Source organism: Eleutherodactylus coqui, chromosome 9 (assembly GCF_035609145.1).
Source record: "Eleutherodactylus coqui strain aEleCoq1 chromosome 9, aEleCoq1.hap1, whole genome shotgun sequence".
NCBI lineage: Eukaryota > Metazoa > Chordata > Amphibia > Anura > Eleutherodactylidae > Eleutherodactylus > Eleutherodactylus coqui.
This window is the reverse complement of record NC_089845.1, coordinates 142,722,742-142,749,765: the sequence shown is the minus strand read 5'-3', so window position 1 is coordinate 142,749,765 and position 27,024 is coordinate 142,722,742. Positions and strand designations below refer to the sequence as shown.

The following is a 27,024-nucleotide window of genomic DNA, read 5'->3' as shown; positions in this document are numbered from 1 at the left end:
GCGAGTGTATCACCCGGTGACCCGGATTTGCCCCCCTTTCTCCCCGCAGCTGGTGAGGGGTGTACTGTGGGTGAGGGTCCTGAGGTCACCGGGCGGGGCTGCTGGCACCGGCTCACCGGAAGGTTGGTGTCCTCCGTGCTGACAGAGTGGAAGTACGTGTTGTGTCCCCGCAGCTGCCGGCCCCTCGGAACCTCCATGGGACCCTGCCGAAGCGCTCCTGTGTATACCCCCTACCCCCATATAGCCGTGACTGTACTTCCTGTGTATACAGCCCTGGACCTGTCATGTGATATATCCCTCTGTATACAGTATATCCCCATATACCTGTCATGTGATATCCCTGTATATACATCCTCCACCCCTGCTGTATATAGATTATATCCCTATATACCTGTCATGTGATATCCCTCTGAATACATCCTCTACACCTGCTGTATATACAGTATACCCCCATATACCTGTCATGTGATATATCCATCAGTATACAGTATATCCTTATATACCGGTCATGTGATATCCCTGTATATACATCCTCCACACCTGCTGTGTATACAGTATATCCCCATATACCTGTCATGTGATATCCCTGTATATACATCCTCTACACCTGCTGTATATACAGTATATCCCCATATACCTGTCATGTGATATCCCGGTATATACATCCTCTACACCTGCTGTATATACAGTATACCCCCATATACCTGTCATGTGATATATCCCTCAGTATACAGTATATCCTTATATACCGGTCATATGATATCCCTGTATATACATCCTCCACACCTGCTGTGTATACAGTATATCCCCATATACCTGTCATGTGATATCCCTGTATATACATCCTCTACACCTGCTGTATATACAGTATATCCCCATATACCTGTCATGTGATATCCCTGTATATACATCCTCTACACCTGCTGTATATACAGTATATCCCCATATGCCTGTCATGTGATATCCCGGTATATACATCCTCTACACCTGCTGTGTATACAGTATATTCCCATATACCTGTCATGTGATATCCCTGTATATACATCCTCTACACCTGCTGTATATACAGTATATTCCCATATACCTGTCATGTGATATCCCTCTGAATACATCCTCTACACCTGCTGTATATACCGTATACCCCCATATACCTGTCATGTGATATATCCCTCAGTATACAGTATATCATTATATACCGGTCATGTGATATCCCTGTATATACATCCTCCACACCTGCTGTGTATACAGTATATCCCCATATACCTGTCATGTGATATCCCTGTATATACATCCTCTACACCTGCTGTATATACAGTATATCCCCATATACCTGTCATGTGATATCCCTGTATATACATCCTCTACACCTGCTGTATATACAGTATATCCCCATATACCTGTCATGTGATATCCCTATGTATACATCCTCTACACCTGCTGTATATACAGTATATCCCCATATACCTGTCATGTGATATCCCTATGTATACATCCTCTACACCTGCTGTATATACAGTATATCCCCATATACCTGTCATGTAATATCCCTATGTATACATCCTCTACACCTGCTGTATATACAGTATATCCCCATATACCTGTCATGTGATATCCCTATGTTTACATCCTCTACACCTGCTGTATATACATTATATCCCTATATACCTGTCATGTGATATCCCTATGTATACCTCCTCTACACCTGCTGTATATACAGTATATCCCCATATACCTGTCATGTGATATCCCTATGTATACATCCTCTACACCTGCTGTGTATACAGTATATCCCCATATGCCTGTCATGTGACATCCCGGTATATACATCCTCTACACCTGCTGTATATACAGTATATCCCCATATACCTGTCATGTGATATCCCTATGTTTACATCCTCTACACCTGCTGTATATACATTATATCCCCATATACCTGTCATGTGATATCCCTATGTATACATCCTCTACACCTGCTGTATATTCCCATATACCTGTCATGTGATATCCCTATGTATATATCCTCTACACCTGTTGTGTATACAGTATATATCCATATACCTGTCATGTGATATCCCTATGTATATATCCTCTACACCTGTTGTGTATACAGTATATCCCCATATACCTGTCATGTGAAATTTCTCTGTATACATCGTCTACACCTGCTGTATATAGAGTATATCCCCATATACCTGTCATGTGATATCCCTATGTATACATCCACCACACCTGCTGTATATCCCCATATACCTGTCATGCGATATCCCTCTGTATACATTCTCTACATTTGCTGTATATACAGTATATCCCCATATACCTGTCATGTGAAATTTCTCTGTATACATCGTCTACACCTGCTGTATATAGAGTATATCCCCATATACCTGTCATGTGATATCCCTCTGTACATCCTCTACACCTGCTGTAAATACAGTATATCCCCATATACCTCATGTGATATCCCTATGTATACATCCTCTACACCTGTGTATACAGTATATCCCCATATACCTGTCATATGATATCCCTATGTTTACATTCTCTACACCTGCTGTGTATACAGTATATCCCCATATCCCTGTCATGTGATAATCCTCTGTATACATCCTCTACACCTGCTGTATATACAGTATATCCCCATATACCTATCGTGATATCCCTGTATATACATCCTCTACACATGCTATATATACAGTATATCCCCTATCCCTGTCATGTGATATCCCTATGTATACATCCTCTACACCTGCTGTTCATACAGTATATCCCCATATATCTGTCATGTGATATCCCTGTATATACATCCTCTACACCTGCTGTATATACAGTATATCCCCATATACCTGTCATGTGATATCCATGTATATTCATCCTCTACACCTGCTATATATACAGTATATCCCCTATCCTTGCCATGTGATAATCCTCTGTATACATCCTCTACACCTGCTGTATATACAGTATATCCCCATATACCTGTCATGTCATATCCCTGTTTATACATCCTCTACACCTGCTGTGTATACGGTATATCCCCATATACCTGTCATGTGATATCCCTGTATATACATCCTCTACACCTGCTGTATATACAGTATATCCCCATATACCTGTCATGTGATATCCATGTATATTCATCCTCTACACCTGCTGTATATAGAGTATATCCCCTATCCCTGCCATGTGATAATCCTCTGTATACATCCTCTACACCTGCTGTATATACAGTATATCCCCATATACCTGTCATGTGACTCCTGTATATACATCCTCTACACCTGTTGTATATACAGTATATCCCCTATGCCTGTCATGTGATATCCTTTTGTATACATCCTCTACACCTGCTGTATATACAGTATATCCCCATATACCTGTCATGTGATATCCCTGTATATACATCCTCTACACCTGCTGTACATACAGTATATCCCCATATGCCTGTCATGTGATATCCCTGTATATACATCCTCTACACCTGCTGTATATACAGTATATCCCCATATACCTGTCATGTGATATCCCTCTGTATACATCCTCTACACCTGCTGTGTATACAGTATATCCCCATATACCTGTCATGTGATATCCCTATGTATACATCCTCTACACCTGCTGTATATTCCCATATACCTGTCATGTGATATCCCTATGTTTACATCCTCTACACCTGCTGTGTATACAGTATATCCCCATATACCTGTCATGTGATATCCCTATGTATACATCCTCTACACCTGCTGTATATTCCCATATACCTGTCATGTGATATCCCTATGTATATATCCTCTACACCTGCTGTGTATACAGTATATCCCCATATACCTGTCATGTGATATCCCTATGTATACATCCTCTACACCTGCTGTATATTCCCATATACCTGTCAAGTGATATCCCTATGTATACATCCTCTACACCTGCTGTATATCCCCATATACCTGTCATGCGATATCCCTCTGTATACATTCTCTACATTTGCTGTATATACAGTATATCCCCATATACCTGTCATGTGAAATTTCTCTGTATACATCGTCTACACCTGCTGTATATAGAGTATATCCCCATATACCTGTCATGTGATATCCCTATGTATATATCCTCTACACCTGCTGTGTATACAGTATATCCCCATATGCCTGTCATGTGATATCCCTCTGTAGATCCTCTACACCTGCTGTATATACAATATATCCCCATATGCCTGTCATGTGATATCCCTGTATATACATCCTCTACACCTGCTGTATATATAGTATATCTGCTTATACCTGTCATATCCCTCTGTATACATCTTCTACACCTGCTCTATATACAGTATATCCTCTTTACCTGTCATGCGATATCCCTCTGTATGCATTCTCTACTTTTGCTGTATATACAGTATATCCCCATATACCTGTCACATGATAATCCTCTGTATACATCCTCTACCCCTGCTCTATATACAGTATATCCCCATATGCCTGTCAGGTGATATCCCTGTATATACAGTACATCCCCTCACTTCTGCCCTCCTATATCCCTGTATATACATTCCCATATAACTGCTTTATTACCTCCCTGTATATACCTCTCTTATACCTGTTATTTTATATCCCTGTATCCGCATGCACTTATCCCTGCTATATCTTCTGCACATGTACTAATATACCCCTCTATGTACTGCCTCATACATTGGCCCTGTTAAACACAGTATATTAGCATTTATATAAATTCCCATATACCTGTCGTCTCATATCCCTGTATACACATCCCCATATACCTGTATATACATCTTGGTATGTCTTTCATCTCATATCCCTGTATATACCCCATACACACACCCTCTTATACCCCTGTATATACTGCCTCATTCACTGGCCCTGTTATACACAGTATATACCCATTTATATACACCCCCATATGCCTGTCGTCTCTTATCCCAGTATATACGCCCCTTACACACCTCCTATTATATCCCTGTATATATATTTCTGTATGTACATTACCTGTTCCCCACATATCCCTGCTATATCTCCTACACCTATATGTACATCCCCATCTATCTGTGATATTTTACCCCCCTGTGTATACATCCCCTGTAACCAACCTGATACATACCTGGCTATATCGGATACACCTGTCCTTCGTACCTCCCTGTTATATCTCTCTATATATTTATCCCTGATTAACATTTCCATACAACTGCCTTGTATACCCAAACGCCCGCTCTGTTACACCGCCTTGTATACCCCAACACCCGCTCTGTTACACCGCCTTGTATACCCCAGCACCCGCTCTGTTACACCGCCTTGTATACCCCAACACCCGCTCTGTTACACCGCCTTGTATACCCCAACACCCGCTCTGTTACACCGCCTTGTATACCCCAGCGCCCGCTCTGTTACACCGCCTTGTATACCCCAGCGCCCGCTCTGTTACACCGCCTTGTATACCCCAGCGCCCGCTCTGTTACACCGCCTTGTATACCCCAGCGCCCGCCCTGTTGCACCGCCTTGTATACCCCAGCGCCCGCCCTGTTGCACCGCCTTGTATACCCCAGCGCCCGCCCTGTTGCACCGCCTTGTATACCCCAACGCCCGCCCTGTTGCACCGCCTTATATACCCCAGCTCCCGCTCTGTTACACCGCCTTGTATACCCCAGCTCCCGCTCTGTTACACCGCCTTGTATACCCCAGCTCCCGCTCTGTTACACCGCCTTGTATACCCCAGCGCCCGCTCTGTTACACCGCCTTGTATACCCCAGCGCCCGCTCTGTTACACCGCCTTGTATACCCCAGCGCCCGCCCTGTTGCACCGCCTTGTATACCCCAGCGCCCGCCCTGTTGCACCGCCTTGTATACCCAAACGCCCGCCCTGTTACACCGCCTTGTATACCCAAACGCCCGCCCTGTTACACCGCCTTGTATACCCCAGCTCCCGCCCTGTTACACCGCCTTGTATACCCCAGCTCCCGCCCTGTTACACCGCCTTGTATACCCCAGCTCCCGCCCTGTTACACCGCCTTGTATACCCCAGCTCCCGCCCTGTTACACCGCCTTGTATACCCCAGCGCCCGCCCTGTTACACCGCCTTGTATACCCCAGCGCCCGCCCTGTTACACCGCCTTGTATACCCCAGCGCTCGCCCTGTTACACCGCCTTGTATACCCCAGCGCTCGCCCTGTTACACCGCCTTGTATACCCCAGCGCTCGCCCTGTTACACCGCCTTGTATACCCCAGCGCTCGCCCTGTTACACCGCCTTGTATACCCCAGCGCCCGCCCTGTTACACCGCCTTGTATACCCCAGCGCCCGCCCTGTTACACCGCCTTGTATACCCCAGCGCCCGCCCTGTTGCACCGCCTTGTATACCCCAGCGCCCGCCCTGTTGCACCGCCTTGTATACCCCAGCGCTTGCATATTCTATGCATGCAAAAATCGCATGCATTTCACACATTGAAATAAATGGGGTGCAGTAAATACACAATTGCACACGTAATAATGCGTTTTTTACGCAGGTTGCTATTCCAACGGGAAAGGCTAAAATACGCTGTGTAAAAAAACTCAGCGTCTTTCCCTGCGGACGCGTGCCAGTTGGCTGATACCGAGGATTGTGATAGTTATGTTTGGCATCCAGAAGATCTTATCTCCCCGGTAATGAGGAAGCTCGGCTATTACTGATGAGGTTTATCTCCCTCCTCATCGCTGCAGGATTGTAGGTCCAACTGGACGGACTCCTTTCCTTGCAGCCTTACTAACCGTGTTACTATGTAGCATCCTTACCTACATTGCTGGCCGGTGACCAAGCAGCAGGAACCTCGTATTCTCCATGAGTCTATTGTAAGTCCATGCGGAGGTGCGGGTGGTAACTATGCCACCTACCCAACCAGACCTACCCTGACAACCAGGATCCGCTTATTGGGGCGCAAGATGGTAACCTCTGCCCTGTCAAGTGGTCCACGTTGTACCAGGCCATACTAGATTTAGGCGCGCTGCACACGGGTAGATTTTATTTGCGGAATCCGCAATTGGTATCCGCACGCATGATCCGCTGTCTCAGGCGCCCATAGAAATGATTAAGCGTCCGCAGCTCCGTTTCACGCATGCAGAAATCGCAGCATGCTCCCATTTTAGCACATATTCCGCACGAATGGGCTCCATTGATGTCTGTGGGTGCATTTTAATCGCACTGCATCCGCAATCACATTGAGGATGCGTTGCGCATTTGTAGGCAAATACTTTTCAGGTAGCTTCTAGAGAGAGGGGGGGCTAGGCAGGACTTCTGTTTGGATTGCGCTCGTGTTTTTTTTTTCTCCGCGCAAAAAAAATGTAGAATCTGCAACCATTTTTAATTGAAATCTGTTGTAAAACAGCGGAAATCTCCATGTGGAATCCGGGTCTGCCGTGTCGGGAGCCCATAGGTCCGTCTTCGGGTTCCGCAGCAAATACCGCCCATAGCACGCTATGGAAAAGTGATTCTTCGTACACACGAGCGGAAACCAATTGCTGTTTCCGCTCGTGGATAAAACGTCGGCGCACGCTCCATTTTTGTGTGGATGGCTTCCATTGAAGTCAATGGAATCTGCCCGATCTGCGTTTCTTCTGCAGTTAACATTGCAGAAAGGTCACAATGTTTGCATCATCGCTGGGCGATGACACTGGAAGAGCAGGGGTTAAAAAATAAAAATCTGTATTGCGCATGTCGGACGGCGAGCCGCACGGACCATCCGCGGTACGGATGAAGCTAAAAGAAAGGCAGGTACGCACGCACGGACGCCGCTGCTGCTAGGGCCAGATTCCGCATGCGGATTCTACGTCAGCTGCCCTTTAACCCCTTAGTGACCAAGCCTGTTTGCGCCTTAATGACCAGGCCAAATTTTGCAAATCTGACATGTGTCAATTTAACATGGAAAAACACCAGAAAGGTTTTGCATATCCAAGCGATTCTGACATTGTTTTTTCGCCACATGTTGTGCTTCATTTAGGCGGAAAAAATAGACCGATAGAAATTGTGTTTATTTATTAAAAGCGCCAAAATTGGGAAAATTTTGAAAAAATCGTCATTTTTTCACATTTCCAACTGCAATATCTTAAATATGTGCAAACATAATATAGAAATTTTTGCTAAGATTTATATTTCCACCCGTTTACTTTATTTTGGGCGCACAGTGGAAAAACTTTCGTTTTTTTTAAAACTATTTAGGAGACGTACAAATTTAACATTACTTTTTAGCATTTTGAGGAACACTTTGTTTTTCTATACCAAGCCGAGATTGGAAAGGCTCATGAGTGTCAGAATAATAGATACCCCCCCAAATGACCTCATTTTAAAAACTACACCCCTTAATGTATTCACTGAGGGGTGTCATGAGTATTTTGACCCCACAGTTTTTTTTCAGGAATTAATTCAATTTAGAGGAGAAAAAGTAAAATTTCATATTTTTGCAAATCTGTCATTTTAAAGACATATTTTTTTCCTATAGTTTACATGAAAATCAGGATTTACACCCCAAAATGGATACCCCTATTTCTCCTGTGTTCAGAAATATACCCATTGTGGCCCTATTGTTATATCTGAGTCCACAACGGGGCCCAAAATGAAAGGAGTAGTCAGTGTCTTTCAAAACAGAAATTTTGCTTGAAGTCCTTTTAGGCCCCATAGCACACATGTAGAGTTCTTGAGCGCCCAAAACCATAGAAAACCCCCACAAATGACCCCATTTTGAAAACTAGACCCCTTAAGGAATTTATCTAGGGGTGTACTGCATATTTTGACCCCACAGTTTTTGAATGAATTCAAACCAAGCAAAAGGAAAAAATTGTGATTTTCGTTTTTTCGGCAATTCTGTCATTTTAAAAACAGCTTTTTTTGTACAGCACACATATGAAGGAAGACTTGCACCCAAAAATGGATACCCCTGTTTGTCCCGTGTTCAGAGACATACCCATTGTGGCCCTAATCTTATGTCTGGATACACAACGGAGCCCAAAATGAAAGGAGCGACTGGTGGCTTTCGGAACACAAATTTTGCTTGAAGTCCTTTTAGGCCCCATTGCCCACTTGTAGAGTTCTTGAGCGCCAAAACCATAGAGAACCCCCACAAATGACCCCATTTTGAAAACTAGACTCCTTAACAAATTTATCTAGGGGTGTACTGCGCATTTTGACCCCACAGTTTTTGAATAAATTCAAGCAAAGCAAAAGGAAAAAATTTGGATTTTTGTTTTTTTGGCAATTCTGTCATTTTAAAAAAAGCTTTTTTTGTACAGCACACATATGAAGGAAGACTTACACCCCAAAATGGATACCCCTGTTTGTGCTGTTTTCAGAAATATACCCATTGTGGCCCTAATCTTATGTCCGCATGCACAACGGGGCCCAAAATAAAAGGAGTAATTGGTGGCTTTCAGAACATAGATTTTGCTTGAAGTCCTTTTAGGCCCCATTGCCCACTTGTAGAGTTCTTGAGCGCCCAAAACCATATAGAACCCCCACAAATGACCCCATTTTGAAAACTAGACCCCTTAACGAATTTATCTAGGGATGTACTGCATATTTTGACCCCACAGTTTTTGAATAAATTTAAGCAAAGCAAAAGGAAAAAAATAGGATTTTCATTTTTTGGGCTATTGTGTCAATTTAAAAACAGTTTTTTTTGTACAGCACACATATAAATGAAGGCTTTCACCCCAAAATGGATACCCCTGTTTGTCCCGTGTTCAGAAACATACCCATTGTGGCCCTAATAGACTTACAGGACCCATGGCTAGGCCTACAATGAAAGGAATACCCGTTGGATTTCAGGGTACCACTGAATAAATTTCAGGCCCCATTGCCCACTTATAGAGCCATTGAGCGGCCAAAACTATAAAGAACCCCCTCAAATGACCCCATTTTGAAAACTAGACCCCTTAACGAATTCATCTAGGGGTGTGCTGCGTATTTTGACCCCACAGTATTTGAATGAATCTAAGCAAAGCAGAAGGAAAAAGTTACGATTTTCAATTTTTTTGGCAATTTTTTCAATTTAAAAACAGTTTTTTTGTACAGTGCACATAGGAATGAAGACGTTCACCCCAAAATGCATACCCCCGTTTGTCCCGAGTTCAGAAACATACCCATTGTGGCCCTAATCTACTTACAGGACGCATGGCAAGGCCTATAAAGGACGGAACACCTGTTGGATTTTAGGGCACAACTGAATAAATTCCAGGCCCCATTGCTTATTTGTACAGAATAAAGATTGACTCCCTAAAAATTCCCCCCCTCCCCCACACCCTCCGCGCCCTTTTTGGCGTTCGCAAATCTTAGATAAAAGTAAAAATGTGAACTGTGTAGTATTTCCGAAGACAGGGGTAATTACGGAGGCTGGTTGGAATGGGCCCATGGGGCAATAAAACCGGGTATCCCCCCCCCCTCCTCTCATGCTTTTTGGGGGTATTTCATGACCTCAGTGGCGGGTATGGGGTGTAAAAAGTGGCGTTCCGTGAGTCTCCGTAAGCTTGATGAGGTGCGGCGGTCTCGCACAGAAGGCGCTCAACAAGGTGCTCCTGGAACTGCAGGAAGGCGAGCGTTCCCGGGGCTTCTTGTAAAATACGTATCACAGGTAGCGGTCTGAATAACGCCGGGCTCACGCGGGTGCAGGCGGAATCCGCTTGCGGAGGCCCACAGCGGATCCCATCTGTGAGCCCGGCTGTGACCCTGCGTACGGCTGCGTAATGTACTGCGCATAACTGCGTACTCACACAGGCGGTCATGCACAGTACACCTTTGTTTGTATTTCCCGCACCATCGCTTAGCGATGACGCGGGTACCCGCAGCCCGTATACAATGTAGTTGCGTATGGACTGCGGGTATATCCGCGACCATGGAGCACAATGGGCTCTATGTTGCCGATATCCGCAGTAAAATAGAACCTGCTGCGTTCTCTTTTCTGCGAGTGGATTACGCAATTCTGACCCGCTAATGTGAGCGGAATTGTGTAATCCAATGCGATTGATCTGCGTATTACCCCGGATCAGACGCATGCGGAATCCGTAATTCCTATCCGGTCATGTGAGACCGGCCTAAGGTAGATCGCTACCTTTTTATCACGTGACCGGGGACGGCTCAACGAGGCCACCCGTCACTGCTCCAGGCTCTCTGTGACCGTTGGTCGCTGGGAGCAAGGAGATTTTAAGTTTCCTGGGCTCCCTGACTCCTGCGCATGTGTCCGGCTTTTTGCCGGCGGTCGCATGTACAGAATCCTGGAAGGTCCACGGAGGAAGATCGCGTCGGGATTCAAATACGCAGGCCTCCGGTAAAAAGATTCATCTCCTCTCACCGATCGCATCAGTGAGGGGAGATGAAACTTCAAATTTATTTTTTTTACTTTTACGTGATCGCCATTATTGGATAATGGCGAACACGTGACCAGGAACCGCTCACCGCGGACCCCCATTAAATCTCCATGCTCTTGGCTACGTTTTGTAGCCAGGAGCAGGGAGAATTTAAATTATCCTGGCAATCCACAGCTTTTGCGCATGCGCCCGCCATTTTGGCGACGGGCGCGTGTGCAGAAGCTGTGGTAAGGTCCGCGGATAAATCTGGGGGCCTTAGGTACGTACTTTCATCCTCCCTCACGGATATGATCCATGAGGGGAGATGAAACGTACGCTTTTTAAACTTTTAAAAACTTTTTTTTACTTTTTTTTTTTTAACTTTTTTACACTTTTTTCTCACTTTACATGATCACTGTCATCCATTGGATGACAGTGATCATGTCCCCGGTATAATCTCTCTGCTCCTAGCTACACATGGCAGCCAGAAGCAGAGGGATTTTAAATTTCCCGGGGCTCGAGCCCGTCTGTTCACGCGCCCGATGTCAATCATCGGGCGCGCATGCGCAGACGGGGATTCGGGTCCCGGGACATCGGGACACCGCTGAGGACTGGGGGTGAGTATTTTCACCTCCCCTCATGGATCCGATCCATGAGGGGAGGTGAAACTGACTTTTTTAAAACTTTTTTTTAACTTTTTCGCGATCGCCGCTAACCATTGGATAACGGCGATCGCGGTACCGGGGACCGCTCACCGCAGTCCCCGCTGACATCTCCTGCCTCCCGGCTACCTACAGGAGCCGGGAGCCAGGAGATTTTAAATCTCCCGCGCCGCCGGGCCTTCTGCGCATGCGGCTGACGTAATGCCGCCTGGCGCGCATGCGCAGAAGACCGGCTTCGGGCCCCGGAGCGGCAGGAGAGCGGGGAGCAGCGTGCCGGACCTGGGTGAGTAATTTCAGCTGCTCCGATGGATCCGATCCATCAGAGCAGCTGAATCTTTAACTTTTATGTCCTTTTATTTACTTTTTTTGCGATCGGCGCTATGCATTGCATAGCGCCGATCGCAATGCCGGGGGGGGCTCCGAACAGCCCGGGATGACAGCTCCATGCTGTCAGCTACCTGCGGACACCGACAGCATGGAGCTGTCACGTCCACATCCCGAGGGGCACTATTCTCTGCAGGAAGCATGTTTTTACGTCCTCAGAGAATAGAGCCCACTTCGGGAGGACGTAAAAACACTATGGGCTGGTCGTTAAGGGGTTAATGTAAGATGACTTGTCGCAGCAAGTCGATCAGTCTTTGGTTACATTTTGCTACATCTGTACATTGTGCGAATGCGAGAACAATTCTTGTGCCAGGATAAATCTAACGCGCCTTCCTTCGTTTCCAGGCGCTGTGGTAGGCCGGGCTCACACCAGCGTGGTTGAATCGCGTATTACACACGTGATAGACATTGATTTTCGCTGTTCCTCTCACACTTGTGTATATTCATTGTGTATAAGGCCTGATGTCCACGGGCAAAAGATTATTTTAAATCCGCAGCGGATCACCTGCCCGCGGATCCGCATCCCATAGGGATGCATTGACCACCTGCGGGTAGATAAATACCCGCGGATGGTCAATAAAAGGGATTTTTTTTAAAATGGAGCATGAAAAAATCTGGACCATGCTCCATTTTTGTGCGGGTCTCCGGTGGGGACGGCTCCCGCGGGCTTCTATTGAAGCCTATGGAAGCCGTCTGGATCCGTGGGAGACAAAAATCAGATTTTACTCACCCGCTCTGTTTCTTTTCTTCGCCACGGCGCCATCTTCTCTCAGTCGCGGCCGGATCATTTTGCTTCGGGCCGGCGCATGCGCGGGGCACGTCACCGACGTCATCCTGCGCATCCGCCGGGCCGAAGAAAGAAGATCCGGCCGCGACACAGAGAAGATGACGCGGCAGCGAAGGAAGGATCCGGAGCGTGCGGAGAGGTGAGTTAATTCTGATTTATTCTTATTTTCAGCGCTCATGTCCGCGGGGCAGGAGGGACCCGCTGCAGATTCTCCATGGGGAATCCGTAGCGGGCCTGATTTTCCCCGTGGACATGAGGCCTAATACATGCACAAAAAAGGAAGCGGCATAGTTTATTTTACCACGTATTGCGCGTGATAGAGCCCAGATTCGTCTCTATGGGAGCGTGCCCAGAAATGCTGTACACATGCAATTACATTGTGTATGTGCGGCGTTGCTAAGACCCAATAGAAGGGAAATGTAAAAAAACGGAAGCGGTGCGTGACGGCGTGCGGGAGATACTCTGTCCCGCAAAGCCAAAAAACCGCAGCGTTCCGCACCCCAGTGAAATGCTGCGTTTCATAATACATTCGTGTAAGCACGGCCTTATAGACAGCCCACCCATTCCCTGCCGGACCCCCATGTACTGTCAGGGCCGCAGTGCCTTGGGTCGTTACATACTGTCTTGGCTGTCCTACTGGTTCCGTAACTTCCCATTCACTTCTGTTAGCGTTATGGACACAGCATATCGTCCGTTTCCATTAGGCTCAGTGTCCAAGGGCGGATTTAATTTGCGGAGTATCTCAACACAAATCAAGCCCCTCTTAGGGAAGCACGGGCGTACGCAAATTACTTAAATCATGCGGATTTTTTTTTGCGAACGTTTTGGTCCGGAGAACAAACCACAGCATGCTCCATTTCTGTGCGGTTCCCACACGGACAGCTTCCATTGAAGTCAATGGAAGCCATCCAATCCGTGGCCCGTCCGCAGCTGACACTGTGAACGGTCCGCAAATCCCGCGGGAAAGCAGGAGATTACAAAAAAAATCTTTACTGCGCATGTCTGACGGCGAGTCGTGCGAACCATCTGCAGCGCAGAAAGCCTGGAAATACAGAGGTCCCTGCGAACGCCCACGCCTGCCCGCACAAGTATGCAGGGCCCTCGGCTGCGGACAGGGTGGGGTTCAGCTGTGGGCGCTCAGTGGTTACGGTGTACGGGTCAATATTCCTATGAGCCTTGTTCGGTTGGGATGGGAATATCCCTTTAAGTCGGTGATCTCGTTTCTGCATCATTAGAAGAAAGGGTGCCGCAGTGAGGAGGAGTGTGAAAGGAGCGGCAGGATTCATGGCGACTGCCGCCCGGTACAAACTCCTGCGCTTCTACAGAGAGGGGGACTGGGGGTTTCCGTGTTCTAGTGATGGGTGGGGGCTAGTCGTGTGAACAAGTCATAGCCTGTGGTTGTCTTAGACGGCCCGTGTGTCTCATTTGGTAGAAATGTCCGCCACTTTGCTGTGAGAAGCGGTGTGACTGGCGGTGTTGATGGGCATGGCACGCTACATTGTAGTCCCATGTTGGTATAGCGGTTGGTAGTGAGCCAGTGTTAGGCTGCAGGGCTCCTCGGCGATCACTTGATGAGCTTGATGTAGTCGGGTGACCTGGTAGTACAGCGGTTCTCCAATTTCCCAGTCTTCGGGCACCTCAGGAAATAGTTTTACATTTGGAAACGCCACCAAATGTTTAAAAAAAAAACAAAAAAAACATTTCCCCATCGCAGTTTAGTCGCATCTAGAGCTTCAGCGGCCTGACGCTTCTCTCCCCAGCAGTAAATGTACTGTAACGTCTCCTCCTTCCCCCATGGACAGAGGTTTGAGCTTACTCTTCTACTTGCCTACACCTGAGGGCTCCTTCACATGTGGCGTAGTCACTGGTCCAATACACACCTAAGGGGGCAGATTTGGCCGTGTTTTTAATTGTGGATCCCCCCCCCCCCCCCCCCCCTCCCTTCCTGATTCTGCCAGGGGAGATTCTTCAAACCTTTCCGTCCCGTGTGAAGGCGCCTTACTGTTGTGTCTGTGAGCGTGCCCATGCACCTTCCTGAGCGTGAGCGCTCCACTCTGGTACCGCAGTGGGCGAGGCGGCCTGACGGGTGCCCCTGTGGGTGGAGCTTGCCCGCAGCGCCTTCTCTTGCGGGGTGAAGCTCTTTAGTTCCGCTCAGTTCTTTTCCTGCTGCATTTGAATTTCGTTTTTTTAAACAGAAAAAAATAGCGCCGATCGCCTCCCGTGTTTTCAGAGGAAAAATGGAAATCAAACAAAGGACGCTTCCGTATTTTTTGTTTTTCTTTCTTTTGTAGTCAGTGGGGGATGGAATCGAACAGAAAAACTTGCGTTTTTGTTCCGTTTTTGATGTCCGTCTAACAGATCTGTTTTAAGCGAGCAGAAGGCTAGAAAGATGAAAATACCAGAAATAAAATCCGCTAAAACAGATGTAAACAGAAATAAACGTTTTTGTTTTTTTAACCGCCCAGTTAGAAGAAGCAATCCACGGGTTGAATGCCGTTTTGCTATATGTTCCATTTAAGAAAAAAAAAAAGTCAGTTCAAAACGCAAACCAAAGCGCCGATGTGAACGAGCTCCAAGTATCTTGTGGCCAAGGACACGAGGGAAGGGGTTAAGTGTGATGAGGAATCCCAAGATGGCCGCGAGGCTGGATGAAAGCTTTGCATTCTGTGTCGTCACTCCATGTGATCGGCTGCCGTACTGCCAGAACACAGCGGGGATCATTAGGGCACACTTGGCAATTATTACGCACATTAGTAGGTTTGTGCCCTTGTAGCCGCACGGTCATGTCTGGGGGAGGGAGGAGTGTGACTGCACAGGTAGGTAGTAAATGCAGACTGGCGCACCATAGGCACCTGAGCCGCTCCCGGAGCTTATAGTAGCACTTGTAAGGCTCCTAGATGCCATATGTTCCTGGTGGCCCTAATAGCGCACACCCTCCGCATACAGCGCTATCACAGGAACAAGCCCACAATTACACTCTTAGCATTTACAAGCCTATAAACCTCTTTACGAGGATATCTGACCTTTATTGATCCATCTACAAGCACCGTCATGTAATAACAGGACAGCTGACAATGGGAGAGTAATACCGATGCGTTCGGGGTGAGGGCTCCTTCACGCCTTCCTTCGCTATTTACATTTTTACTTCCATCTGGCTGTTCTGTTTTTGGAGCAGAAAAAGGACTCCACACGGAAATGAGCGTTACCCCCCCCCCCCCTATTGATTTCAATGGGTTAAAAAAAAAAACGCTTTCCATTTTGTTTCCTTTCTGGTTCTGTTATTTTAAGGGAACATATAGCAGATTGCGCTATTTGTTCCGTTTTAGGAAGTGAACCGGAATGGAATCAAACAAACAGGATTCCATTTTTTTAAAACAATTATTGATTTTTGATTTGTAGATTTTTTATTTTTTTTTTTAATCCTGTTTTTTGTAGTTGACTATGGGGGGGGCGATCAGTACCCCTGAGCTGCAGCTAGAACAGCATTTGGAAATTTTTTACGGCAGCCTCGTAGACACAATGGACGGGAGAGGATCCATTGACTTCTGTGAGTGTTGTGGGCATGCTCTGTGACCTTTACAGAGGTCATTGTGAATGGGAGGGTGAGGAGACGAGCTGTGACCTATAGTGAATACTGCATTTTCATCCCATTTATGTGACGAATTACTGAAGTTTTTCTCTTCGGAACAGGGAGTGCCGACCTATTGGGATTAGTGGGCGGCGTGGAAACTGCAGGAATTTTTAGGATTTTTATTTTAACTATGGATTGTAACATTCAAAATGAAAGTGAAAAACAACAAACATTCTCAAAAAATATTTTGACCATAAAACTTTATTTATACAATAGACCATTTTTTGAAGACACATTCCCTTTAATAATGTACATGGGATGCAGTTACATAGGATCTTAAGAATGGGGGTTCCATGGCTCCGTTTGCTGAGGTTTTTGAGAAAAGAGTTTCCCTGGTTCTATTTGCTGAAGTTTTTGAGAATAGGGGTTCCATGGCTCCGTTTGCTGAGGTTCTTGAGAATGGGGGTTCCTTGGTTCCGTTTGCTGAGGTTCTTGAGAATGGGGGTTCCTTGGTTCCGTTTGCTGAGGTTCTTGAGAATGGGGGTTCCTTGGTTCCGTTTGCTGAGGTTCTTGAGAATGGGGGTTCCTTGGTTCCGTTTGCTGAGGTTTTTGAGAATAGGGGTTCCATGGCTCCGTTTGCTGAGGTTCTTGAGAATAGGGGTTCCATGGCTCCGTTTGCTGAGGTTCTTGAGAATGGGGGTTCCTTGGTTCCGTTTGCTGAGGTTCTTAAGAATGGGGGTTCCTTGGTTCCATTTGCTGAGGTTCTTGAGAATGGGGGTTCCCTGGTTCCATTTGCTGAGGTTCTTGAGAATGGGGGTTCCCTGGTTCTATTTGCTGAGGTTCTTGAGAATAAGGGGTCCCTGGTTCAATTTGCTGAAGTTCTTGAGAATAGGGGTTCTAAGGCTCCGTTTGCCGAGGTTCTTGAGAATGGGGGTCCCTGGTTCCGTTTGCTGAGGTTCTTGAGAATAGGGGTTCCCTGGTTCCATTTGCTGAGGTTCTTGAGAATGGGGGTTCCCTGGTTTCCTTTTGCTGAGCTTCTTGAGAATGGGGGTTCCCTGGTTTGGTTTGCTGAGCTTCTTGAGAATGGGGGTTACCTGATTCCGTTTGCTGAGGTTCTTGAGAATGGAGGTTCCATGGCTCCGTTTGCTGAGGTTCTTGAGAATGGGGGTTCCATGGCTCCGTTTGCTGAGCTTCTTGAGAATGGGGGTTCCATGGCTCCGTTTGCTGTGCATCTTGAGAATGGGGGTTCCATGGCTCCGTTTGCTGAGGTTCTTGAGAATAGGGGTTCCATGGCGCCGTTTGCTGTGCATCTTGAGAATGGGGGTTCCATGGCTCCGTTTGCTGAGGTTCTTGAGAATGGGGGTTCCATGGCTCCATTTTCTGAGGTTCTTGAGAATGGGGGTTCCATGGCTCCGTTTGCTGAGGTTCTTGAGAATAGGGGTTCCATGGCGCCGTTTGCTGTGCATCTTGAGAATGGGGGTTCCATGGCTCCGTTTGCTGAGGTTTTTGAGAAAAGAGTTTCCCTGGTTCTATTTGCTGAGGTTTTTGAGAATGGGGGTTCCTTGGTTCCGTTTGCTGAGGTTCTTGAGAATTGGGGTTCCATGGCTCTGTTTGCTGAGGTTCTTGAGAATGGGGGTTCCTTGGTTCCGTTTGCTGAGGTTTTTGAGAATAAGGGTTCCATGGCTCCGTTTGCTGAGGTTCTTGAGAATGGGGGTTCCTTGGTTCCGTTTGCTGAGGTTCTTGAGAATTGGGGTTCCTTGGTTCCGTTTGCTGAGGTTCTTGAGAATTGGGGTTCCTTGGTTCCGTTTGCTGAGGTTCTTGAGAATGGGGGTTCCTTGGTTCCGTTTGCTGAGGTTCTTGAGAATGGGGGTTCGCTGGTTCCATTTGCTGAGGTTCTTGAGAATGGGGGTTCCCTGGTTCCATTTGCTGAGGTTCTTGAGAATGGGGGTTCCCTGGTTCCATTTGCTGATGTTCTTGAGAATAAGGGGTCCCTGGTTCCATTTGCTGAAGTTCTTGAGAATGGGGGTCCCTGGTTCCGTTTGCTGAGGTTCTTGAGAATAGGGGTTCCCTGGTTCCATTTGCTGAGGTTCTTGAGAATGGGGGTTCCCTGGTTCCATTTGCTGAAGTTCTTGAGAATGGGGGTTCCATGGCTCCGTTTGCCGAGGTTCTTGAGAATGTGGGTCCCTGGTTCCGTTTGCTGAGGTTCTTGAGAATGGGGGTTCCTTGGTTCCGTTTGCTGAGGTTCTTGAGAATGGGGGTTCCCTGGTTTCCTTTTGCTGAGCTTCTTGAGAATGGGGGTTCCCTGGTTTGGTTTGCTGAGCTTCTTGAGAATGGGGGTTACCTGATTCCGTTTGCTGAGGTTCTTGGGAATGGAGGTTCCATGGCTCCGTTTGCTGAGGTTCTTGAGAATGGGGGTTCCATGGCTCCGTTTGCTGTGCATCTTGAGAATGGGGGTTCCATGGCTCCGTTTGCTGTGCATCTTGAGAATGGGGGTTCCATGGCTCCGTTTGCTGTGCATCTTGAGAATGGGGGTTCCATGGCTCCGTTTGCTGAGGTTCTTGAGAATAGGGGTTCCATGGCGCCGTTTGCTGTGCATCTTGAGAATGGGGGTTCCATGGCTCCGTTTGCTGAGGTTCTTGAGAATGGGGGTTCCATGGCGCCTATTGCTGAGGTTCTTGAGAATAGGGGTTCCATGGCGCCGTTTGCTGTGCATCTTGAGAATGGGGGTTCCATGGCTCCGTTTGCTGAGGTTCTTGAGAATGGGGGTTCCATGGCTCCGTTTGCTGAGGTTCTTGAGAATGGGGGTTCCATGGCTCCGTTTGCTGAGGTTCTTGAGAATGCGGGTTCCATGGCGCCGTTTGCTGTGCATCTTGAGAATGGGGGTTCCATGGCTCCGTTTGCTGAGGATGGCACACTTGTAGGTCAGTAGTTATCACACTGAGCTCCATCCTGCGGCACCGCATACGTAATAGGAAGATTTCTGTAATCTTCCTAGACTCTCCTCTTGTCGCGCACACTCCCATTCTCGTGATCCTATGGCTATTCCGTTGATGTCTTTGTTATGAATACGGTGGCAGACTGCAGATTACGGGTCCAACGGACGCCAACCTGTGAAATACGGAACACAGGGTTGACTTAGTTCCAGCCCCTGTAATCGTGCAAGATGGAGCCAAAATTGCCCCCTGCACGGCCTAGCACGCCCCAGCACACCTCGCTGCCATCGCTGACCATTCTTGGCAGGTAGGTCAGCCACCTCGGTTTCCACCAGCCAACACAGAGTTAACACACTTCGGCGTTATGGATCCCTTTAAGCGTTCAAGAACGAGTAAAAATGTTTTAAGTTTTATTCTAAAGACGGGTAGCAGTACTTAGATTTAAATATTCCAAAAAATATTTACATAAAAGGGTAAGGAGCGTACAAATAAACCCAAACCGGATAAAATAAGAGACAATAGCAGTCTGAATAGTCCTGGTGAGCGAGGCGATCATGCGGATTGGGAATCGGCTTGTAGTAGATGCTACTCCTGCGTCTGACAATTTGGGGAGGGTGACCCCCTTAGTTTTGAAGCTTTTATAGAACTTCACCTCTGCCGGCCTTTTTACATCATTGATAGGCGTGCTGAGTATAAGTGTAGATCATCTGCATGGAACCCCGATTTAACATTTCGGCCAGATTTCCCCAGTAGGCGCTTCCATGGGGGAGCTATGGCCGCCATGTTTCGTATCAGGAATCCTCCAATGCGTGAATACCAAAAATGATATGCAACACATGATCGGCTACGCACAGAGGCGATCTTGGGGGTTTCACAGCAACAACAGTAAGTGCACTGGGTCCGCGGTACCGAAAATATAACTGTTGGGCTGGGACCTTCAGATAACCCATAATCCCCATTATAAATGTCTCCTAAATTCAGTATCAAGGCGACATGCTGTACTGCCTGGTTGGGGGACAGATGGTTGGGGAAGGCAGTCATTGCCATCCCCATGTCACTTTAACATCACCACAAAGGACTTCCATGCTGGTCCCAGAAACAAGTTACATCCAAGACCCCCCTCTCTGGTGCTAATGTGACGGTAGGGGAATGAATATTAATGAGCTCAACCCAGCTTTCCCTAGACCATAAAGATGGCAGAATGACACAGAAAGCTGAGTGACGATCTACCCGTATAATTACGACAGGATTAGTTGCTCTGCGCAAGTTCGCAACTTTTGCTCTGTCCCCCCATATATACATTACAACTTTGTATCCCGAGGAAAACTGTTCTGAAAAGGGTTTTTACCTTCCTGGTCTCCGGTCCTGTCCCAGAAGCATGCAGTTCATGATTCACATGACAGCTACCGCCAATAGCCTGGGTTGGAGGCCATTTGTGCATGCGCAGCACTGAGGCCAGCAGTTGGCTGCAATGGTCACGTGACTAATGAACCGCTGCAGGAGCATCTGAGACCGGAGTAGCATCCCTGGTGGTGGGATGGGGTATTTATAAGGTGAGTAATTAGTTCTATATGTCAATCTACTCTCTGAACATTCTAATCTGAACTTTGGGAACTGTTGGACAACCCCTTTAAGCAGGTTGCATCATATACCAAAGAGTAAACAGCTTTATTGTATTTTAAAACAATGACATTACAAAACACACAAAATCTTGTACTTTGCCCTCTGCATAAACATGGCATCATCTTAGAGGCATTTATCTGCTAACGCCGCCCGCCCGCTGTGATATTTACTCTGCTTCCAGCCTTGTCACGGATCCTTTGTTTGCTTCCAGCTGGCATTGTTGCTGTTCACATTTTACTGTATGTGGGTTCTTTGTAGGTTGTTTTTATGGGAAAAAATGTTTTTTTTGAAGTGAATGGGCTCCACCCGTTATGACGGGACGCACCGAGGCCGTAATGCAGTACTAGAAAGCTTAATGAAACACTATGTCAATGCAAGTCGATATATTATGACGCCTCTTTAACTTCTTTGCAGAAGCGGCTGCAAAAAGAACTGTTGGCTTTGCAGAACGAGCCGCCACCAGGGATGACCTTAAATGAAAAGAGCGTTCAGAACTCCATTACACAGTAAGTAAAAGGAAAAGCATCTGTAACCGCATTCTAGCTGGCATGAACGGCGCATGTCTTCATGGGCTCTTCAGTACACATATGAAGGATGTGGGGAAGCCCGCATTGATATGTTAGGTACCTTTTGGAAAAACAAAAGCAGGAACCCACTTTTTGGCCAACTCCTTAATACTAATGTGTCCCGCCGTCTTACATGCTCATCATTATAGAGGTTTTATGCATGACGTAACTTTTTGTGCATCAGGTGTGCCTGTTGTTAAAGGGCCTCTGTCATCACCTTTGAGCTTCATAAACTACCCTATGGACCTCAAAGGCGAGGGGGTTATAGGGAGGGCTTGTAGACTCACCGCTTCCCCTGTTCCAGCACTGGACACCCTCAAGAAATCCGCGTGCACCCAGTGACTCTTTTCACAAGACTTGTCTGCGCACGCTCTTCCATCCATCAGAGAGCAGGCACACACAACTTTCTGAAAAGTCACGGTGTGCGCTGATTTCTCGGAGAAACCACGCTTGAATGGCAGACCAGGTGGGTATAATAAATGACTCCCCGGACCCCATGTCCCCTCACCTTTGAGCCCCATAGCATAGTTTATGGGATTCAAAGGGGACGACAAAGACCCTTTAAAGAGCAATTGTAAAACCACCTAAAAAGCTACATGAATCACAAGGAAGAGAGAAGGGGAAGGGAGATAATAAAAGGCGCTAACTGTTGTAGTAATATTAGAAAAACAAGTGTAGTGTATATATCTAATGTTCTCACCTGGGGGTTGTGCGGTGTATGAGCACAGCTACATGCAGTCATACACTGGAGCTGCAGGCCGTTTCCTGGGCCACCGGAGGGACCTTCCCAGGGCTCAAACCCAGACGCAATACATAAAAAAACGCTGCTCACCCAAATAGTGCCAAGTGCAATTTGGACATAGGGTCATTTTACACTGGACAACTATCAGATACTTAAAGGGGTTGTCCCGCGGCAGCAAGTGGGTCTATACACTTCTGTATGGCCATATTAATGCACTTTGTAATATACATTGTGCATTAATTATGAGCCATACAGAAGTTATAAAAAGTTTTTTACTTACCTGCTCCGTTGCTGGCGTCCTCGTCTCCATGGTGCCGACTAATTTTCGCTCTCCGATGGCCAAATTAGCCGCGCTTGCGCAGTCCTGGTCTTCTGCTCTCTTCAATGGAGCCGCTCGTGCAGAATGCAGGCTCCGTGTAGCTCCGCCCCGTCACGTGCCGATTCCAGCCAATCAGGAGGCTGGAATCGGCAATGGACCGCACAGAAGAGCTGCGGTCCACGGAGGAAGAGGATTCCGGCGGCCATCTTCACAGGTAAGTATAGAAGTCACCGGAGCACGGGGATTAAGGTAAGCGCTCCGGTAAGCTTTCTGTACGTCCCTGCATCGGGGTTGTCTCGCGCCGAACGGGGGGGGGGGGTTGGAAAAAAAAAAACCCCGTTTCGGCGCGGGACAACCCTTTTAAGTGCGCAACGATTAGTAATCCTATGCCTTCACAAAGGAGTGATAATTGCTCACTGAATAGAGGTGGGGCGCGCCAGAAATCTCTTCCGGCTGCCTGCCACCATTCAGAGTAAACGGAGAGTCGTTCATACATGGCCTAACAGTTGCTTGGCTTGTGGATCTCACTTGCCCCATTGGGTCCTGTGTTTACACGAGACAACTATCACTCGTAATTGCTCTTTTCAGTTATTAATCGGGCGACTATCGGTCCATGTAAAAGTACTCTTACTTCAAAGTACTTTATTTTTTTAGTAAAACAAATAGTCTACGCATTTCAACCTCGGAATGGAGTCTTCCTCAGGCATCAGGAAGACCCATTCTGGGGTTGAAGTGCATAGCCTGTTTTATTTGTTCAGCATACAAATAGTGTACTTTGGAGTAAGGGCCCATTTACACACAATGATTATCGCTCAAAATTCGCTCAATGTCTCTTGAGCAATAATCGTTGCGTGTAAAAGCTACCATCGTTTACTTTTTGGCCAAACGATGATTTTTAGGTAAGCATAAAATCCATCGTTCGACCGGAGAGTTGATAGCAGGGACCACATGCTGTGTTCTCTACGGGAGTGTTGATTACATTGTATTCAGCTGCAGTCCCACGGCAGAACAAAGGAGCTGTATGCAGAGAACAGACTACCTGGGAGGCTCAGTTACATGCAAATGAAGGTAATAAGCTGCTAATGGGTATTCGTATCCATTAGCAGCTTATGCAAAATGATCGCTAAAACTATCAATCTCTTTTGAACAAATTTTGAGCTATCTTTTTTGCGTGTAAACGGACCTTAAGTCAATATCGCTCTTGGTACTATTTGGGTGATCAGCGCATCTTTGTTTTATTACATCCATACCTTAAAAAGCTAACCAGTGCAAGTTTTTAGCTTTTTAACAAAAAAAAAAGGCCTTGTTGCCAATGCAGCCAGTCAGCGCTCCACTTTCATTTCCTCCACTGCTGTGGCAATAAGGCTGAACTGATGGACAGATACTCCGGCGTCTTCATCAGGCATCTTGGTGATCTTATGGAAATGAGGGGATCCGTGTTTCCTTTAGGACATTTTGGTTGCGAGATTTCCAAACCCGATTCACACATTGCAGAATGTATCTGTGTGGGAAGGAGGTGATCTTCCGGCAGATGTCCCCCTGCCATTACAAAGAGGGACACGTGTATCCGTTCTGCAGAATTACATGTCTGCTACATTTTACATGCAAACTGTCATGATCTTCTGGCAAAAGAAAAGTGATTTGACGGTGACAGAAGCCAACTTCAGTTTGTCATTGTGATCATTAATTAGTCACTCATTCACACTCCCTAATGAATAAATCTCCCAAGCCCTGTGCTTACCAGGCTGCACCCAAATAGATTAAGCCAGCAGCTTAGCAACAAGCCGCTCCACCAGTTGCTGATACTGCGGGATTTCCCTGCTCCTATGGAGATCTGCGTGACACTATATAGCCGGCCGTGGTGCGCCCCCCACCAGCCGGCCGTGGTGCGCCCCGCTCCCCATTACACATCGGAGGACTTGGGCAACTCCTTCTTTGTAAGCGGCGGGGAGACTGCCGGCTGCCACCTGGCCGCAGGCTAATTATTTTTTTTATACTGCATTTATTCTCACACTCTGTAATTATGTGGCCAACACTTAAGAGTATGTTCACACGTGGCCAACATAGCATCTCACAGTGCAACATTGTGGGTGAGGTGTCAAGAAATCTCATCCACACGCTGCAGAAAACGCGCAACCCGCATCGGACAGCTTACGAACCCTTCTGTGGGCCCCCCCAATATACGTGGACTCTGCACGTTGGCATGTGCTATTTCTTGTTTGTGAAATGGACTGGGATAGGACGTGACATGAGTTCTTTCCATGTAGACCACCCACTGTCCATATGCATAGCCTCGTAAGCTATAATGGGGCAGACAGCACACCGCCCCAAGATATGCGCATTTTCTGGAAGCATTAGTCCGAATGAGCACGGCCAGGTCGGAATTCGACTGCAAAATCAGACCCTGCGCCTGGGCATTGATCCCTGCGTACCTGTCATTTCTGCTCTGCGGATGTGCCAGCTAGCATGCCGCCGCACATGCACAATGCAGAGAGTTGCGCCAGCGATGGCGCAGATCCGATGCGGCTTGCTGCGGGACATTGACTTCAATGGAAGCCGTCCGTGCGAGGCTCGCACTAGAATAGGACATGTTACGATTTTCTTCCACGAGCGGAAAATCGCAGTTGCTTTCCACTCGTGGGTATAGAAATTATTTTCCATTGCATGTCTATGGGCAGTATTTGCTGTGGAATCCCAAGGCGAACGCTCGCTCCGGATCCCAGTGCAAGAACGGCCGTGGGCATTCGGCCTTAATTGATCTGCGGTGCCTTTTTTTAAAAATTCTACAGCTTGTCAATTTTGGCAGTGGATTTTCACCTTAGATTTCAGCCCTTCAAATGATGTGAGGTGTGATGTACGGCGAATTCGTGCCAAAATATTTTGCTATGGAAGCCCCCTTAAATGAAGCAGCCGTGAACTGATCCAGCTTTCCTTGGGTCTGATACGCTGTACTAAGTGGCATCGGTGGTATATTTGCGTCCTATAGGAGCCGCCTTGTAATTCTACGCTGGTATCGGTCATGAGATGTAACGCGTTGCGTGCGAGCCGCCTCCGTTAGTGAGCGTTACGTGTCTGATATCTTAATTGAAGATGCGGCTTAGGTTTGATGTATGAGTTAGCTGGTTCTATAAAGTATGGGATTACCGCTTCCACAGGGCTTTTTCACTGACACATTTTCTTATAAAAACAAACATCTTTTTCCCCTTTCTGATACAGAACATCTACTGTGTTTCCCTGAAAACTGGTCCTACCCCGATAGTAACACCTATTAGGTTTTTGGGGGAGGCTTGAAATATAAGGCCTGCCCCCAAAATTTAAAAAAAATCAATATTCACCTGGTCCGTGGTGTCCCGATGGTCTCCGGCTGTGCTGCGGCAAATGGCTGAATCCTCCCTGTCTGCCTGCTCAGCTTCTGCTGGTGACGGGGCTTTGAATACCCCGCCTCCAGCAGAGCGAGCCCTGCGATTGGCTAATCTCAGCGCCATCTGCCAATCACAGCCGGTGCTTGATGAGCCAATCACAGCCATTCAGTGGATGACATCACTGAATGGCTGTGATTGTTTCATCGAGCGCCGGCTATGATTGGCTGCCGGTGCTGTGATTAGCCAATCATAGCGCTTACTTTGCTGGAGGCGGGGTATTCAAAACCCCGTCGCCAGAAAGACGTTGAGCAGGCAGACGAGGAGGACACTTGCCGCAGCGCCCCTGAAGACCATCGGGAGACTGTGGACTAGGTAAGTATTAGCCCCCTTCCCCCTGAAAATAAGACACTGTGCCCTTTTGGAGGCAGTGTCTTATTTTCGGGGAAACACGGTACTTATATTTTTGCTGCTGGAATAGAAAATAGTTGTAAATTGGAACCGCACTACCAAAAAACTTCCCTAAAATATTCGTAAAGGGGTCAGGTTTTGCGTGACTGAAGCTCCGCCTACTTTTTGGGACACATTTGCCCGGCTTCTATAGCCCTCATTGAACAGCTAATCTCGCCAGGTTAGTCGCGGCCGACCATGTGAGCGAACCACAAATATAACTAATCTTTCTTTCTGGTCCGTATCGTCAGGTGACACAGCAAGCTCTTCTGTGTCTCCCAACGAACGTGACAAAAATGGGATTTCATGGTAAGTAACAAAA

At 47.1% G+C, this 27,024-nt stretch overlaps 1 protein-coding gene across 1 annotated transcript in view; it reads left to right on the top strand.

Moving 5' to 3' along the window:
- The window catches only part of UBE2W (ubiquitin conjugating enzyme E2 W), a 46,443-nt gene that overhangs the window by 105 nt on the left and 19,314 nt on the right, over positions 1-27,024 (top strand). Inside the window, exon 2 of the mRNA XM_066578587.1 lies at positions 21,681-21,772. Coding sequence (XP_066434684.1) covers positions 21,681-21,772 — 92 coding nt within the window. The remainder of the gene's footprint in view (positions 1-21,680; positions 21,773-27,024) is intronic.